Genomic DNA, 15653 nt, shown 5'->3' with positions numbered 1-15653 from the left:
GAACGAGGGAATTCTGCGTGTTCCCTGCCACAGCTCCTCACCGTCAAGCTCTCCATCCTCCCTCTCGTACGTGCCCTCAGCACTGCTGCTCTACCCAAAACGCTGCTCACCCACTTTCCCAATTGTATACTATATTTTTTTTTGTATTTTGTTTTCGCGTGCTTCACACAACGCGGGCAGGATGAAGTCTCGGCCAAAATTCACACGCCCCTTTCTCTCTCCGGCCCCTCCACGGGGCCCGGCGAAGCGGGAGGGTCACCTTGGCTGCTGCGGACGGGCTGCGGGCTCTGAAGGCGGCGGGGCAGCCGCGACCCCGGACCTCCTCTCGGTGCGGCGGGGCGCTGAGCTCAGGGTTATAGTTAGGCGGTGAGTGAGCGCTGAGCTATGCGCCGCCGCTCGCAGCGAGGCCTTGTGGGTAGAGGAGGCCGTCTCCGCGGTGCGGGGCCGGGGGAGGAGGCGGAGGCCGGGCCGGCCCGAGCCGAGCGGGGGGCGGGCGCAGCGGCAACAGCAGAGCGCCGCGGGCGGCGGCCGCGCCGTGGAGTGAGTAGCGAGGGGAGGCCGGTGGGGACTGCAGCTCCCGCCCGAGCAGCCAGCGAGAGGGAACCGGAATCCCGAGTCCGACCCCGCGGCGGCCCGTTCCCCCTTGCCTCCCCGCCCTCGCAGCGGGCGCTCGGCCGGTGCCATGGCCCCGCCGGCGGCAGGGAGCGGGCAGTGAGCCGGCGGCCGCTGAGGGACGCCCCGAGCGAGGGGGAGAGGCGGGGGCACGGCGGGAAGCGCTCCCGCCTTCCCTCCCACCTCTCCCCTCCCTCTCCCCGCTCCCGGGCGGAGCGGCGGCCGCTTCCCCGCGCCCTTCATGCCCGGGCGGCCGCCAGGCGGCCAACGGCGGCGCGCTGCCCTCTGCTCCCGCCTAGCTGCCCAGGCCCGGCCCGCCGCCCCCGCCCTTCCCCCGGCCTCTCCGCCGCGCTAGGCCCCGCGCCGGGCCCGCCGGGCGACCCCGCTCAGTCCCCTCCTCCTCGGCAGCGGGGGCCGGTCTCCCGCCGCCGCTAGGCGGGCCGGAGGGATGAGCCAGCAGCCGGCGGTGAAGATGTCGTCGGCTCCCCTCACGGCGGAGGCACTGGAGCCGGCGGCGGGGATGCTCGAGGGCCGCCAGAGGAAGCTGGAGTCCATGATCCGCGACCCGCGCTCCCCGGTCAACGTGGAGAGCCTGCTGGTGAGGGAGAGGGGCGGCCGGGCCGGGCCGCGCCGCGGGGGGAAGCGCTTGGCGGGGTAACAAAGGGAGCGCTGCCCTCGCCGCGGGCGGGCGGGAGGGGGAAGGAAGGAAGGAAAAGGGCTCCCGCGTCCTGGAGGAGCTTTCCTGGGGGAGGACGAACGCTCCTTCTCTGGGGGCGGCGCCCCTCCATGCCCCGGGCCGGGCCGCCGGCGAGGGAGGCGAGGGGCGCCCGGACACCTGAGGGGAGGCGGCGGGGAGCGGGGCCTCGGCCCCCGGGGCTGCTTTGGGGGGAGTGGGGGGGACTGCGCCGGGACCGACCGCTCTCCGTTTCGGTACAGCGTATTTGGGGGAGAAAAATTGAGAAATGCCTCTGGAAAGACCTGATCTGGGAAGGAAAGCGCCTTTCTTTTTTTTTTTTCACCGTTTTTTTTCTTCCTTTTTTTTTTTTTTCCCCCCTCCCCTCTCCCAGCATCGTTTACACCGTTTTTACTTTCGCGCCTTCGTAATCCCAGCGTGTCCCTTCCCAAAGTACCTGCCTTTGTGTGCCCTGCCGGGCACCCCCTGCCCCATCCTCGCCACCCCCCCGGTAAAACCATCCTCTGGTCAAGCGGGGGTTTGCTCTGCGATGTGGGAATAATTCAGGAAAAGGACACGCCTAAGGGAGAAATGTAACTGGGGGGGAGGCATGGGGGGGGTCCTGTGGGGTCACGTTTATTTTCCATTGGGGCAAATGGATTCGTCTCTCTCCTGTTTCAAATAGCATTTTTCAGCGTGAGTGTATGAAATATAATTTCCTTTAGTAAGAAATCCATGCCCTCAGGAAGGAGTGGGAAGGGAGTTATATTTCCCCATTTAAAACATCCAAACCCTGGAAAGGCAGTGAGAGGCAGTCTTGGTTACTACTATTATTTTCACTGAACTTCAGGGTCTTCAAACCTTATATGTCCAGTCTGTCCCAAGATTTCCAGTGTGTCCCAGTTATGAGGAACAGAAAAGGGGGGAAAAAATCCCAGTCCTTTCAAGAGTTGCTCAAGGCACTTAACACTGAGTCTCTCTCTCTCTTTTTTTTTTTTTTTTTTCTGCTTTCAAATGACTCAGTTCTGTTTGGCCAAAAATACAGGAACTGACTGAACAGTATGTATGCCTGTGCTGTGTGGAGAATATAGGAATTTCCTATAACATCTGAAAAATGTTCTTCTCGAGGCTTTAGTACTGTATTACTCCTCTCAGATGTTCAGAGGCATAATGACAGCCATAGTAGTCAATGAAGGGGAGTGGGAAACAGTGCTACATATCTAACTGGATTCAGATAAGTTTTTGCCTAGGCCAAAGCAAAGAGAGCTGCCTCTGGGCTTCGCTCCCAGCATTTTCACTTTGGTATTTTGCTAGGAAAACTTTGACCTGTGGCCAAAAAAGAGCAGTTAAAAATAGTACAGTTGTTCTGAAAAATGCATCAGGTTAATACTTAACCCCAGTAGACTTTTTCACACTCTCTGCTTTTATACTCAACAGTGTGTTTCTTTTATTCTCTCGCCTCCCCTGCCTTGGACATAGATTAGATACACTAGGAACTGTTTATGTTTCTAAAGAGAAATTCTAATTGCAAAATTGAGACTGGGCTGCTTAGCACTTGATTTTTTTTTTTTGACATGTTTTATACGCTTACAATGTAGACTATTTCATGTAATACATTGGACAGATTAGCAAACCGTGGGGGAGAGTTAGCTCGATTGTAAATGCGTATTTTTTTAAGGTAAAGGTCATCACTTCTCTCTCTGCAATCTCTCTGTAAGTATTGTTTCAAAAATTAACAGCAAATAAAATATAGTACTGCTCAATCAGATTTCCTAGTTTGTGCATTCTACGTGTCTATGTATGAAATAATGATCTACTTCAGGTTTATTTATTTATTAATTAGTCTTATTTAGGAAATTTGCAATGTATTTCCTGTAAAGGCCTTTTCTTTTGGGCTTTGATATTGTTGCTTTATGCTATTTGACTTTAATTTTGTATTGGCATTCTGCTAGGCAGTCTGAGTATGAAAACATCATATTCAAATTGCAAAATTTACTTGTTTACTAAACAGTTCACTTTCAGTGTGAATTATCATTAGTGGAAATGTGTTTCCAGTTAAAAGTAGAAATACAGCAACAGAAACCAAGAGTCAGGGAAAACGTCTTAAAGAGACTAGCTGGAATGCCACTATTTCATCCTCCAAAAATAACATAACCAAAACTAAAAATGTGGAATGGAATTCAAAGTGGAATTCATTTCCTTACACTGTAAAAAGTCATAAACAGCTGCTATTCTGCGTTTTGGTGCATGCTTTATTTTTGGGAAGCCGTAAAAAGCAAAAAAGTAACTGTTAATCTACAACACATGGTGTAAATTTGAAAGATGTGAAAAGCTGAGGTAATAAGCCGTCTTTCTGTAGATACCAATTCCACTGCCTATCAAGAGATAATTTATTCAGTGGCTCTAAATGAAGAGACTTTCTTTGTGTACCTTCCTGACCACAGGATGGCTGACCACATCCATCCATTTCTTTAGCAGGAGACTCTTTATGAAGCTGAATACATTGATTGATTATTTTCCTCCCATGCCCCTTTGGGGCTCAGGAGAGACTGTTAGATTTTCTAATGTGGTTTTTTGCTGTATTGTATGCCTTAACGCTTGTCTATTTATGCCGGTGTTGAGCATAATCATTTGTGTTTGATTAAAATGTGTCTTTGAAAAAGACATGCGGTCTCAATGCAGAGGCATTAAGAGATGGAGAACTCGCCATTTAGTTTGTTCTGGCAGTTAGGTATGAAGGCAAAATTTTTCAAAAATGTAGATTGAAATGTGTGCCATGGTAACCACTATCCTTTTTCTGTTAAATTAAAAAAAAAATTATAGAGGACTTTCTAGTCATTAGCATGGGTCAAATGTGTAGCCTGCACTTTGTGGGTTTCTTCTGGCTTTGGTCTGATAAAGAGATGAAAATGGGAACGCTAGAACTATACACTGTCCACGATAGGTTTCAGCAAAGACATCTACAAAGGGAAGTGGTTTTTGCAACCTTCTTTAGACATCCACTGAGTGCTCCTCTCATTGTATCATGTTGAAAGCTTGTGTTAGGTTGCCTATGCTAAGATAAATAACTTTTTTATTTGTCACCGCTTTCTATGATACGATCTCTTACTCTTTTAGGTCGTGCAACATTGCATTAGTGGTTATGAAAACCTGTTTTGTGTATTACTTTTAGATTGTGCAGATCACTTCGTAAAACTCCTGTATACTTATTATTTGCTCTTCTGCCAGTTAGTGTCATCCACTAATTTAACGAAGTGACATTTTTATGTGTACTGCATGTACACATTGATGATAGCGCTAAATGGAATTTGACCTTGGGTGATCCATAAGAAACCCCTCTATAAATACATTCCTACCGAATAGTTTCTAGTTGGCAGCTACATTTAAGGAGAGCTTAACGGTTCTCAAATACATTTTTGTAGTTATTCTTTTGCACATATGCTCTATCTACAGTATTAATTGAGTTGTTTTATATAGCATTAAATAGATGTTATTTAAGGGTGTATTGGTAAGTGTTAGCTGAACGCTTAATGTGTTCTAAAACTAGAGCAGATAGCTAAATGTGGGCTGTGTAAAACTAATCCAGATCTCCACTTTCTCACCATGTGTAATTGTATCACTTCAGCACATGTTGAACTCAACTCTGGAGTTTTATGGTGGTGATGAACAGCTCTGATAAATCTTATCATCCTCCCCCCCTGCAGTTGTCTGCCTGGTCCTTTTGCTGGAGCTGCAGCTGCATGCAGTTGGCCGGAGAAGGGAACTGGTGCCTGCCCTTGGTCTCCTTCAGTGCAAGCCTTAGGATTTTAGTGTTAAGCTTAAACCTTGATATAACACTGGACATGTAAAGTGTTGAGTATCTTCTGCCTGTCCTGCTATGCTTGTGTCAGCCTCTGAAAGAAGGAGTTCTTAAAACTGTTAATTAGGCAGCACAGCAGTGAAACTGTGAGCACAGTGCTGGGCTACGCTGGGAAGGTGTTCGTGGTGGGCTAAGAAATGGAGAGATGATTAGCAGGAGTGTGCTTAAGTGTCTTGGAATATACGTGCCTTAAAACTTAAAAAACCCACAAAACTGAACTAGTTTGTTATTTATTTCTTTATTAGAATAAAGCTGACAGGTAAACCGTGTGTTTATACTAGTATGAACATGAATAGACATTCATCTAAGTTGATCCTTGCCATCAAGACCCTGGAATTTTACTCTTAATGAAAAGTGGATTGCAGATACAGCTGTGAGTCTGATCATTTCAATAGGTGCATCTGTCCATAGCAATGTCATCAACAGGATAAATACCAACTTTATACCAAGAGTGTTAATTTAGTGGATCACTAAGCTGAGCTCTGTTAATACAGGGTCTCCATGGCTGACATACATGTAGCCCTTTGCAGGATTTTGGCCTTATGAGCTTTCAGTGTGTTTCATATTTAATACAAAAGTTGCATATTTAATATGAAAATTGCCTCATTCTCCTAAATTTATTGCTGTGTAATTTTGAATCAGTAAGAACAATCTGTTGTGTTAATTTGAACCAACACGCACAAGGAAGAGCAGAAAACGTAGCAGTTAGCAGGATCTGATCTGAAATTCATCGCCCAGTAAGCAGTCAAAAGGCCAAATGATTCTTTGTTCTTGAAGAAATTTTTTTTTTTCTTGTTTGTTCTTGTGCTGTTATTCCTCCTTTAGCTTCTTTCTATAAATTTTGTATTTTTGATCTGTAATTTTGGAACATCTACTGCAGAGTTGAAAAAGATGAGCTTTAAGGAAACAAAATTGTCTTTTGTTCATTGTTCCCGTGTGATGGATTTATATATAGCAGTATAGTTAACTGGAAAAGGACAGTTCTATTTTCTGACAGTTTTACGTGTTCTTATATTCTGTTTTATTCCACGCTAGGATTAATGCATTTCACTTTTAGTTTAAGAAAGGAAAAAAAACCAGTTTGCTCAGCTTCAATACTTTAACTGCCACACATGAGATGTGTGCGGATTTTGTGTGTGCATTCACAAGAGGAATGTTCATTCCCCTTATTTCACCTATATTGATGAGATTGCAGAGTGGGTCATTAGTATCCTTTAGTTGTTCAGCCTCTGTAACAATCTGGGGGGGAAGGGGGGGAAGACAGCCACACTATTTAATTAGCACAGTTCTCTTCTGCTTTATATGTGATGGAATAAAAATTCAGGAACTCTTCACTTTTCCAAATATTAGTAGCCTCAGTGTCAGTTGGGGTTTAATGCTGATTAAAACCTGTTTTTTTAAGTACATTTTTAGTTTTCAACTAATGGCAGAGCACTGCCAAAGCATTTGGCTGTCTAGTAATGCAATCCATAACAAAAGCTGCCTAATTTAAAAAGAAAAGAAAATGCTACCACAGTAACTAATCTCTGCAGCTATCAGTTGATGATTTCTTGCCAGTGCTTGATCTACAAAAATATGACTGGAATTGTATCACTTTCACAGAGAAACTGACCTTGGATTTTAAGGATGAAAGTGACTGAAACTTGGTAGTAGAGTTTTACATAATGAAAGAATATAAAAAATTATGTATTATATATGTTTTTATAACCCATAAGGATGGGGGGTTTTTAGGGGGAGGATTCTGTATTGTATCCAATGTTGTTCTAAACTGAAAAACACCAAATGTTTCTGTTAACAAAATTATTTAAAATACTTTTTTCTTGGTACATCCCATTGGTTAAAACCAAGAATACTATGTTTATATTGGCAGCCTTTGCGAGTAATAAACTTATTTTAATGAGTTTTTCGCTATGTAAACAGAACGTTGAATGTAGTGCTCAGTTCCAAAGCCGTACCTACTGTGCGTAAAGCTTTTGCTGCTACAGTAGTGAAATGCCAAAATACTCGCCGTGTTGCCAGCAGCAGTGCATCTTCACTGCCAGCGACATTTAAGCTTTAGTGCAGGTGAAGTTTCACTTGCATCCTTATTGCGGAACATTATATTAATTTACCCACTGACAAAGTTTTAAGACCATCTGCCTAAAATGGTGATTTGGCCACCCCCTAATGTGCAGAGGCTCTATATTTGGAAGATTCTGTGAATTTTGTCCGAATTTCACTAGGCTGGATAGTCTCAGTCAGTAACAGCTGCTTGTGTGGTGTGGACTTAGCTTTTATTTTTTTCTGTGTTCATCTGCTATGGTTACAGCTACTGAGAGGGGACTGTTTTTTCTTCTATGAAATATCATGGAGTTTAGTTGTTTTGTTTTATGTGAAGGGATTGACTCAAATTTCTTCCCCTTTGTGAAACATCCCTCCTGTTCAATCTCTGCTTCAGTTGTTGTAGGATCTGGAAGGTGATAGACGTGAGAAGAAAAACAATCTGGGTGCCACATACAAATGGTTTTTCTTTATGCCTGCCTTTCATTAATTTTATTTTATGTAGAATGATTTACCGAAGTCCAGTCTTCTGCAAATGGTCACCAATCACGTATTTTTGTGTTTTTTGTGTGCCCGGATGGGGCTACTGGGTTTTGGTGTTAGTGTGCAGCATTGGTACTTTAATGCCATAGTGATACCATAGTTCGTTGTAGTTTGTAGGACAGTGTCATTCAGAAAGAACAGGCAGAGGGATAAATAAAAACGGTGACGTGCAGGAGGGTCTGAACCCTCATCTAGTGCTGGCACTGCATGTCGTCAGACAAATCTTTCTTCGTTTCCAACTATATGAAATGGAGATGATGAAGCTTTTTTTTTAAAAAAAAAAAAAAAAAAAAACACCACCAACACTCACACAGTTCTGGAGAAGAATTTAATACTTATAATGAACTTATGTGATGTAAAAAAGGTGATCACTAGGAAACTATGTCAAAGTGTTTAATTCTGAACCTTAAAGATTCAGGTAACTGAGTGGTTGCTTTATTGCCTCTTGACTGTTCTAAATCACGGGTACTGATTTTATTAGTCTATATTTAACGTACAGAATAACAGGATCCTGCAAAAAGCAGGATAAAGTTTGGGTGACTCATCCAAACACAAGAATTTTTTTATACTTTTCTTCAGGAGGAAATGAAGAGGAGGTCACATTCAGACATGAAAGAAGATTTGAACCACAATAAAAGAAGAAAAGCTTATCTTTACCAAATATTCTTTTTATGTTTTTTTTTTTATAATCTCAAAACAAATAACGTTCACTGTTACTGTTGCCAAATAAATAAAAAACTAGAAGGAAAAAATGCTTTCTTCTGAATGGTATTTAAAGTTTAACTAAAATCTTGATTACTATTTAAAACCTGTAATACATCATTGTTCTTTGTCCATGTCTGTCATTGCTGTTATGTGTAGTTGTCCAAAGTCTGTAGCCTAATTGTTGATTAAATATCAAACATTGCTCTCTCAACAGTGTATTTTTACCCTAGTATGGTATAGACAGAGAAATACCTTTGGGTGCTTATTGGAAATTACTTTTTATTGAATGAGTTGTGAATTTGGAAAACTTAGTCTACTTGTGTTTGCTGCTGTACAAGTTGATCCTCTGTATTTTTCTTTTGTTCAGAAGGAAGAGTGTTGCACTGATAAATTCAGTGTAGTGTGTATGTACGTATCTTCAAAGAGATTATGCTCTAAAAACTATAATAGCACAGGTTTTGGTCAAGGGGTATACAATCATTTGGCTTGCCTATGCTATGAAAATGTTCTATTTCATACGGAAACTAGTTTTAAACTGGTTTTCCCTGTGGTTTCTGAAACTGGTTTGTTCTGGTCTCCATTTTCAGTTTAGTGCTGATTATGTTGAGTGCAAGATTAGGGAGACAAGGGAGACAAGTCTTGTCGTTTGTTACACGCGTAGGGCACAGGCTTTTATTTGTAAGTGACTTTTAGCACCTTCTGGTATACAGGGCAATGTATGTTGTGGTAGACTTTTAATATGTGCAGCCAAAGTCATTTGGAACAAGGTGCAGTAAGTAGATATAAGATGTTATGGGGTTGCTTAATATTGTTTCCGCCCCATCTTACACAATTTTATAACCATGCTTGACTTCTCACTGCTTTTTTTGTAGAATTTTTAAACTTCTGTGATGGAGTAACCATGAGGCCTCTTGCCTTAGGAATAGAATGATTCCCTCTAATAGTGCAAGAAAGTGGAGAAGAGCAGTAAATAATACTGTGTTGGAAGCTGTTGGTTTAGTGAATAATGAAAACCTTTCTAATGCCAGCTGTATGCACACATGATCTGTTTCCATGAACATTTCAGGACCTCTTCCTCCAACAGTAATAGTCAGCCCACTTAGGCTTTAAGCCATAAATTTTAATTCTCGGCCTATTCAGTTTCATGACCTCTTTAGGGTGTATAAGCCTGGATTGTGGAGTACCCCTCCCCGCTATTTTTAATTTTATTCTTTCATATGAAAAGTGACTGAAAACAACTACTTGAATTACTCATGTGGCAAGGAGGCACTGACAGCTTACTATTGTATTGCAGCTACTGCTATTAATTTAAACGTTATTCTATGTTTAATTTTTTCTCTGTGGGTACAAAGTGGTTAGCAATTTTGTTAAACTTAAGAATTGCACCCATGCTGATATTATAAGCACCTGAACTAAGCTATAGATCTGATAGGGAAAGCTAAAAATAACTGCATTTTCAAGATAAAAAAGTATTCCTATTACTAAATTGTAAAGTTTTCTAAAGCCCTGGTTTTTTTTTAATTGCTGTCAAGTTCACTGTTCAGTATTACTGTGAACAAATTACTTCAGTTATGTGAAATGCACTTTTTTTTATCTTTTTTTTTTTAAAGTAATTTTCCTTAATCCCCATCCCTATGGGTTTCCCCGCTGTTCATCTCCCCAGAATTGAAAGGCTTGTCTTAACTTGGGAAATGATGGTGTTTATGTCAGTAAGGGTAGGGAGCAGCAGAACTCTGGTTGTCAAAATTCTGGTGGGAAAACCTGAATGGAGCAGCAAGTAAGGTAGCAGAAACCCTGTTTTTTATGTGTGTAGTGTTTGTTTGTTTCAGGTATACTTCAAGCTTGAATTAGAAGATAAATATATAAGAAATAATAAATGTACTAATACAAGCTGCATCTCCTGAAAAACGCTCTGCTGGCAAATCCTTTTAATTGTAGACATCCAGCTAGTTCTCTGTTTTGAAAATAATTTCTAACTGTTAGGATTATGAAGAAAACCTCTAAATATGGACAGTATGATGAAGGATTGTTCATACGTGTAGAAGCGTGAAACAGTAGCACTGTGAGGTGTGAATCACTGCATCTATTTTAATGGTTGGCAGCCTCTGAAGAAAGGCAATTTAAGTGTCAAAATAAACTATTTCAGTGCTCTTCATTTTTTCAGAAGAAATACCAGTATTCTTTCCCACATGTGCCCTGCAGTGTTTCTCAAGTGCCAGAAATCCCAACTGTCCCCTCTCAACCTGTCAAAACATTTTTGCCAAAATTTAGCCTATTAAAAATGGAAAATGTAACTTTGAAACCAATTCTGTAAAGTATGAGTGTTGATTATTAAAAATCTCCTGGATTTATTTTAAATTACGCTATTGCAATTCTGATTGTTTGACTGAATCAGAACGCCAGAGACAACGTTGAGCCTAATTGTAGAGTTAATTTTGAGTTTTCTATACAGTATCGTGTGTTTCGATTAGACTGTGTTGCTGAAAGTGTGTTTGATAATACAGTATTCATTTTTTGAAATCACACTGTAAATTTATGAGGGAAAAGGCACAGTGTGTATTTCAGACTTAGGTGGAAATTGGTGACATCCAGTACTTTTTATTAAATCAAAACCAAGCAATGAAGTTATTTCTGTTTATCAACATGTTACATCAAATGGATGCTGAATGGCGGGGGTAGAGGAAAGGCATCATGTGTTAACTTGTTTCGACTTTTTGTAGTATGTAGAAAGCAGGATTGAAGAACAGTCTTATACGCATTTTATTCCAAGTTAAACTTTTTAATAACATTTTGATTTTAAGCTTCATTTCTAAAGCATAAATATCAGAAAAGGCTATCATGTGATCAAACTCCTTTCTTGGGAATTGTTCTTCGTTTTATACACCAAGTGATTTTCTGAATTATAGAAGTGGTATTGTTTTTACTGTCATCATGTCTTGATGTATTTTCTGATGTATGAAATCTTATCAATGTTGGGTTAGTTGTCCTCAAAAGTGGAAAAGAAGTGGGGGAGCGAAGAAACAAACATGTTCAATGCTGTAATATTGTAACGTCAGTGATGCTGGAAGTACATACAGATAGTGAGAGGATCACAACATTTTTGTCCGATGTGTTTGATTGCAGGCAAATAGTCATGAAAGTAAAATATCACTGTTGTCTAAGTCTGTATCTAACTGTAAACCAGACAGTGTCAGGGTCCTGCTGTGCTCTAGCTGGCATGGTCTTGCCCTATTGCTAGTGCGGAAGTTCTTTGCCTGAGGTTGTCCAAAAGCATGCTGAGGAACGGAGGGTTCGCATGGGGGCTCAGGTGCTGCTGTTGTTTCACTTGCTGCTACAGACATGGTCTTGGAAGCCATCATTCACCCCGAGCACTGTCAAGGTTCATTTTAAGCATAAATTGCTGATTATTCTGCTGATTTTGACTTAATTATTAGATTAGACACAGTGTAACAGAACAGGCTAAGAAATACTGTGGTGAAATTCAGTATTACCATTCTTTCAGTAGAGCAAGAGGTAATGAAGTAGAGGTAAGAGGTCTTTTAATTTAAATAATGCAGCTCCAATTATCTGGTCTTATTCCTATGTTCACTTTGTGAAAATGCTGGTCTGTGAGTAAATGGGCATATCCCTATTCCATAATCAATTTTTGTGTATGTTTGAACTCCGTTGGAGAGTGAGGTGCGTATGGCTAGTTGCATCCAGATTTGCCGTGAAGGGCAGGGCAGTAAGAATGACAAGAAACCTGGGTCAGTTAGGGACACAACTTTGTCTGGAATGGCCTGAAACATTAGGGTCATGTTCTTACCTAAATGATGTACAGCAAAGCTGACAAACTGTTTTTTGTTGATATAAGCAATTTGTTTTCCCAGATTTAAATGCTGCTTTAGCAGACAGCTAGTAATAGTTTGTGCTTGCTGTAAGGTAGTGCCATGCTGGTGTGGCTGTCCTTCTAGTTAGCTCATGGGTCTGCGCTCTGTTCTTGTGTCTATACATATAGGATGTGTGCTGCGATATTCTTACAAGAGACATATGTAAATTTTCTTTTCCCCCACAACACTTATCCAAGTGCATACACATCTCTTCTGACCCTACTGATCTTGATGCACAGGCATTTTTCCTTCAAATGTGCAAAATTTGATTCCTCAAGGAAGCAACTGATTCAGGTGGCTCTTGTGGGAATTGATCTGCTCAGGGCTAATGGAAAGGTGAGACAGTATTTGCCTATCAGAATCACTTGTTGCCAAAGCTTGAGGAAATTTAAGGAAACGTCAAGTTATTATCTATGGGAAAACTGTTTTCCACTTATAGAACCAAGATGAACTTGAAATCCGTTTTCTGTTTTGTTTTCCTGAGTAACTTGGGATACTCACTTAGCCCTGAATTTCTTGCCATATTTTTGTTTCACAGTCATGTTTTTTTATTCTTTGTGTTCCAAAGACGAATTTGCCCAGAAAGGGGAAACCGATCGTGTTGGAATAAACACAAGCTAAATAAACTGAAAAATATTCTTCCGTTTTAAAATTTGTTTTAGCTACCATAATCTCATCTGATATTTTTATTACCAGTATGTAAACAAATTCTGATAGAATTGTCACTTAACTGTCTCATTCAAGACAGGCATGCATGTCTTCTGTTAAATGACGTGGTGATTAAGGCAACATTTAATTGCCCAAACATATAAAGATAACACCACTACCGTGCAAAGCTCTTATCTACTGGAGGAAAATTTTTTTTACCTGGTTTAAGTTTTACAGTACCTGGGAGTCTTTCCTTGTAATAGCTTTATCTTGAAAAGACTGTGAAATAGTCCTACAATTCTGAAGATACGAGGTACTTAATTGTCAGGTTGAGACCAAAGTTCCTGAGGATGTGGGTTTCTTTGTGAAGATCTCTATCAGCTGTAGACAAAGACCTTTAGAATGTGTTTCTGTCTTTTCAGATAAACCGTGTTATCCGTTTAAGATCCATGAGTAGTCAGGGGATTAGGGAAATCTTAAAATGCTGTAGGATGCAGTATTTGTTTCTGAATGACTTCTAGAAGCAGAAGGAGATGAGATTTTGCAGACCTGAGCTTACTAAATATGCGAGTATGGTCCTTGGGTCAGACAACTCCGCTCTACAATGTGGAGGTAAATACAGTAGTAATTAAGACTAGCTTAGGTGTTTTCAGGTAGTCTGTAATGCTCTGAAGGAAGGAAGCTACAACAAAGAAGGTGACCCTTTTATTTTTAAAAAGGTGGGCACAGCAGAGGACAGACGTGGATTCTCAGCGGTATATATGTGCAAAAATTATTATTAATGGAGCCAGCTTGGCTTTTCTGCCTTACTAGTAGCACATTTAAAGGAGGAATAGGTGTGATGGTCTTGATAATTGAAATAAGTTTTTTTGGGGTTATTCTCTAGTACTCTAGATTTTGATATATTTTTTTTAAGAAAAAGTGTTTATATTTTTGTATTTATTGAAGGGCTTCAGTCATTAAAGATAGTCACCATCAAGTTTTTATATATTTAACACAAATATATTTCTCTTCCAAGAGTTTGTAAATTAACTGATAAAATTGTACACTGTTGGAGGGAGATACTAAGCAGCTTTTAATATTAGAAAAATAAATGTTCAGAAATTTGAAGAAACTAGAAGTTTTTCAGTATGGGAAACTGAGCCTGAGTGATATCAGAAACTTTTTAATGTGCTAGTTATATGGATCCATTTACAAACAAATGGCTAACAGAGTTCCACAAATAGTTTCACTATCAGTTAAAGAAGTAGCTCCACCTGCTTCCACGGGGCACCACCTTGATGGTGACACAAATGTTTGTGCTGGTGTGTTGTGAATTGATTTGAGTAACTAATCTGGATTAAAAGTAATCTGAATCATCTTCCCAGTTAATCCTGGCAGATTTGCAGAACACAATGGTAACTACCACTATCACATTTAAGAAAAAAACCAAACCCACAATCCTAAACCTGTCCAAAACAAACACAAAAATCCACAGTGTACCTCGTTTCCTCAAAGAACGAGGTTTCAAATGAATGGTTTGTTTATTAATTAAAATACACGCCTACTTTTTTTTTTCGTAATGTAGGCCATCATCTGTGTGTCCTGCTACAATGTTGGTAATAAAAGTTTGAAGGGAGAGTGGGGACAGGAACAAAGCTCCGTGTACTGCTGTGCAAATAGTGTAGCTCCTTTGAAAATTGCAGTTGTTCACCAAGTCAGCTAGAGTCTGCTTTTTAGCTGTTACGTAACAGTTGAAGCCCTAGAAAAAAGTGTTTCAAGATATTTCCTCCCAAAGCTACTTTTCTGAAAGTTAGCCAAGGTGATATAAACTCAGCAGAATTTACGTCACTTTCTTATTCCAATTTGCATTGGAATCTTCTATCACATTCAGACCTATGTAAGAAAGTAGTGGGGCAATAGCATGCTGCCATACTAGCCTATGTACAGAGGAAGCTGTAGGAACTGGAAAGGTTTGGTTTTTTAAAGAAATTTGTAAAAGGCTAATTTCTATTAGTACTCGTCTAAGTTTGAATTCTGGTAAAGTAAGCTGATTTTTTTTTTTTTTTTTGGTGTTGTAGTCTGTTGCTTTAATCTGTTGTTTCCTCCCCTCTGTTTTAGGAAACAACAGCGTTGTGTGTAAACAAGCTTGTTTTACAGATGAATACTGGCTCATATTTTCTTCTGAAAATAGTGGAATCCATCAATATGCGAAATGCCAAAATGACTAATTTGAGGTCTTAGCTGACAGTACTTATTTGGAAATTGTTCTTAGTGCCATGTTACTATTGCTCCATCTCTAATATGTCCGTTATGTTATACTGGCACAAAGCAGACTGATACCAGTGCAGCCTCGTTTGATACCTGACTGGATTAAATTATACAAAGACTAATTTGAATTTAGAGTCATGCAGTTTTCTGATTCCATATTTTTACATCAGTGCAGCAACATCACCTACATTAGCAGTGTTATATTGAGTCATCATGGATACCGTTTACAAATTAGTAAGAAAATAGCTCATTATTGATGCAGACTGTCTTTTTCAGTACTAGTAACAGAAGTATTTCAGAATCACAGAATAGTTTGGGTTGGAAGGGACCTCAAAGATCATCTGCTCCAACCCCTCTGCCATGGGCAGGGACACCTCCCACTAGACCAGGTTGCTCAGAGCCCCATCCAGCCTGGTCTTGAACACCTCCAGGGATGGTGCAGCCACAGCTTCCC

General features: G+C 40.9%; 1 protein-coding gene across 3 annotated transcripts in view; it reads left to right on the top strand.

The window, feature by feature from the left end:
• The first annotated feature begins 483 nt into the window (after positions 1–483).
• Positions 484–15653, top strand: part of ROCK2 (Rho associated coiled-coil containing protein kinase 2) — a 100464-nt gene continuing 85294 nt past the window's right edge. For all 3 annotated transcript variants that reach the window (XM_054194205.1, XM_054194204.1, XM_054194203.1), the window contains exon 1: positions 484–1210. In XM_054194205.1, the coding sequence (XP_054050180.1) occupies positions 1061–1210 (150 nt within the window). In that variant the 5' untranslated portion in view covers positions 484–1060. The remainder of the gene's footprint in view (positions 1211–15653) is intronic.

Source organism: Rissa tridactyla, chromosome 3 (genome assembly GCF_028500815.1).
Source record: "Rissa tridactyla isolate bRisTri1 chromosome 3, bRisTri1.patW.cur.20221130, whole genome shotgun sequence".
NCBI lineage: Eukaryota > Metazoa > Chordata > Aves > Charadriiformes > Laridae > Rissa > Rissa tridactyla.
Note: the sequence above shows the minus strand (reverse complement) of the source record. Positions and strands in the feature narration are given on the sequence as shown.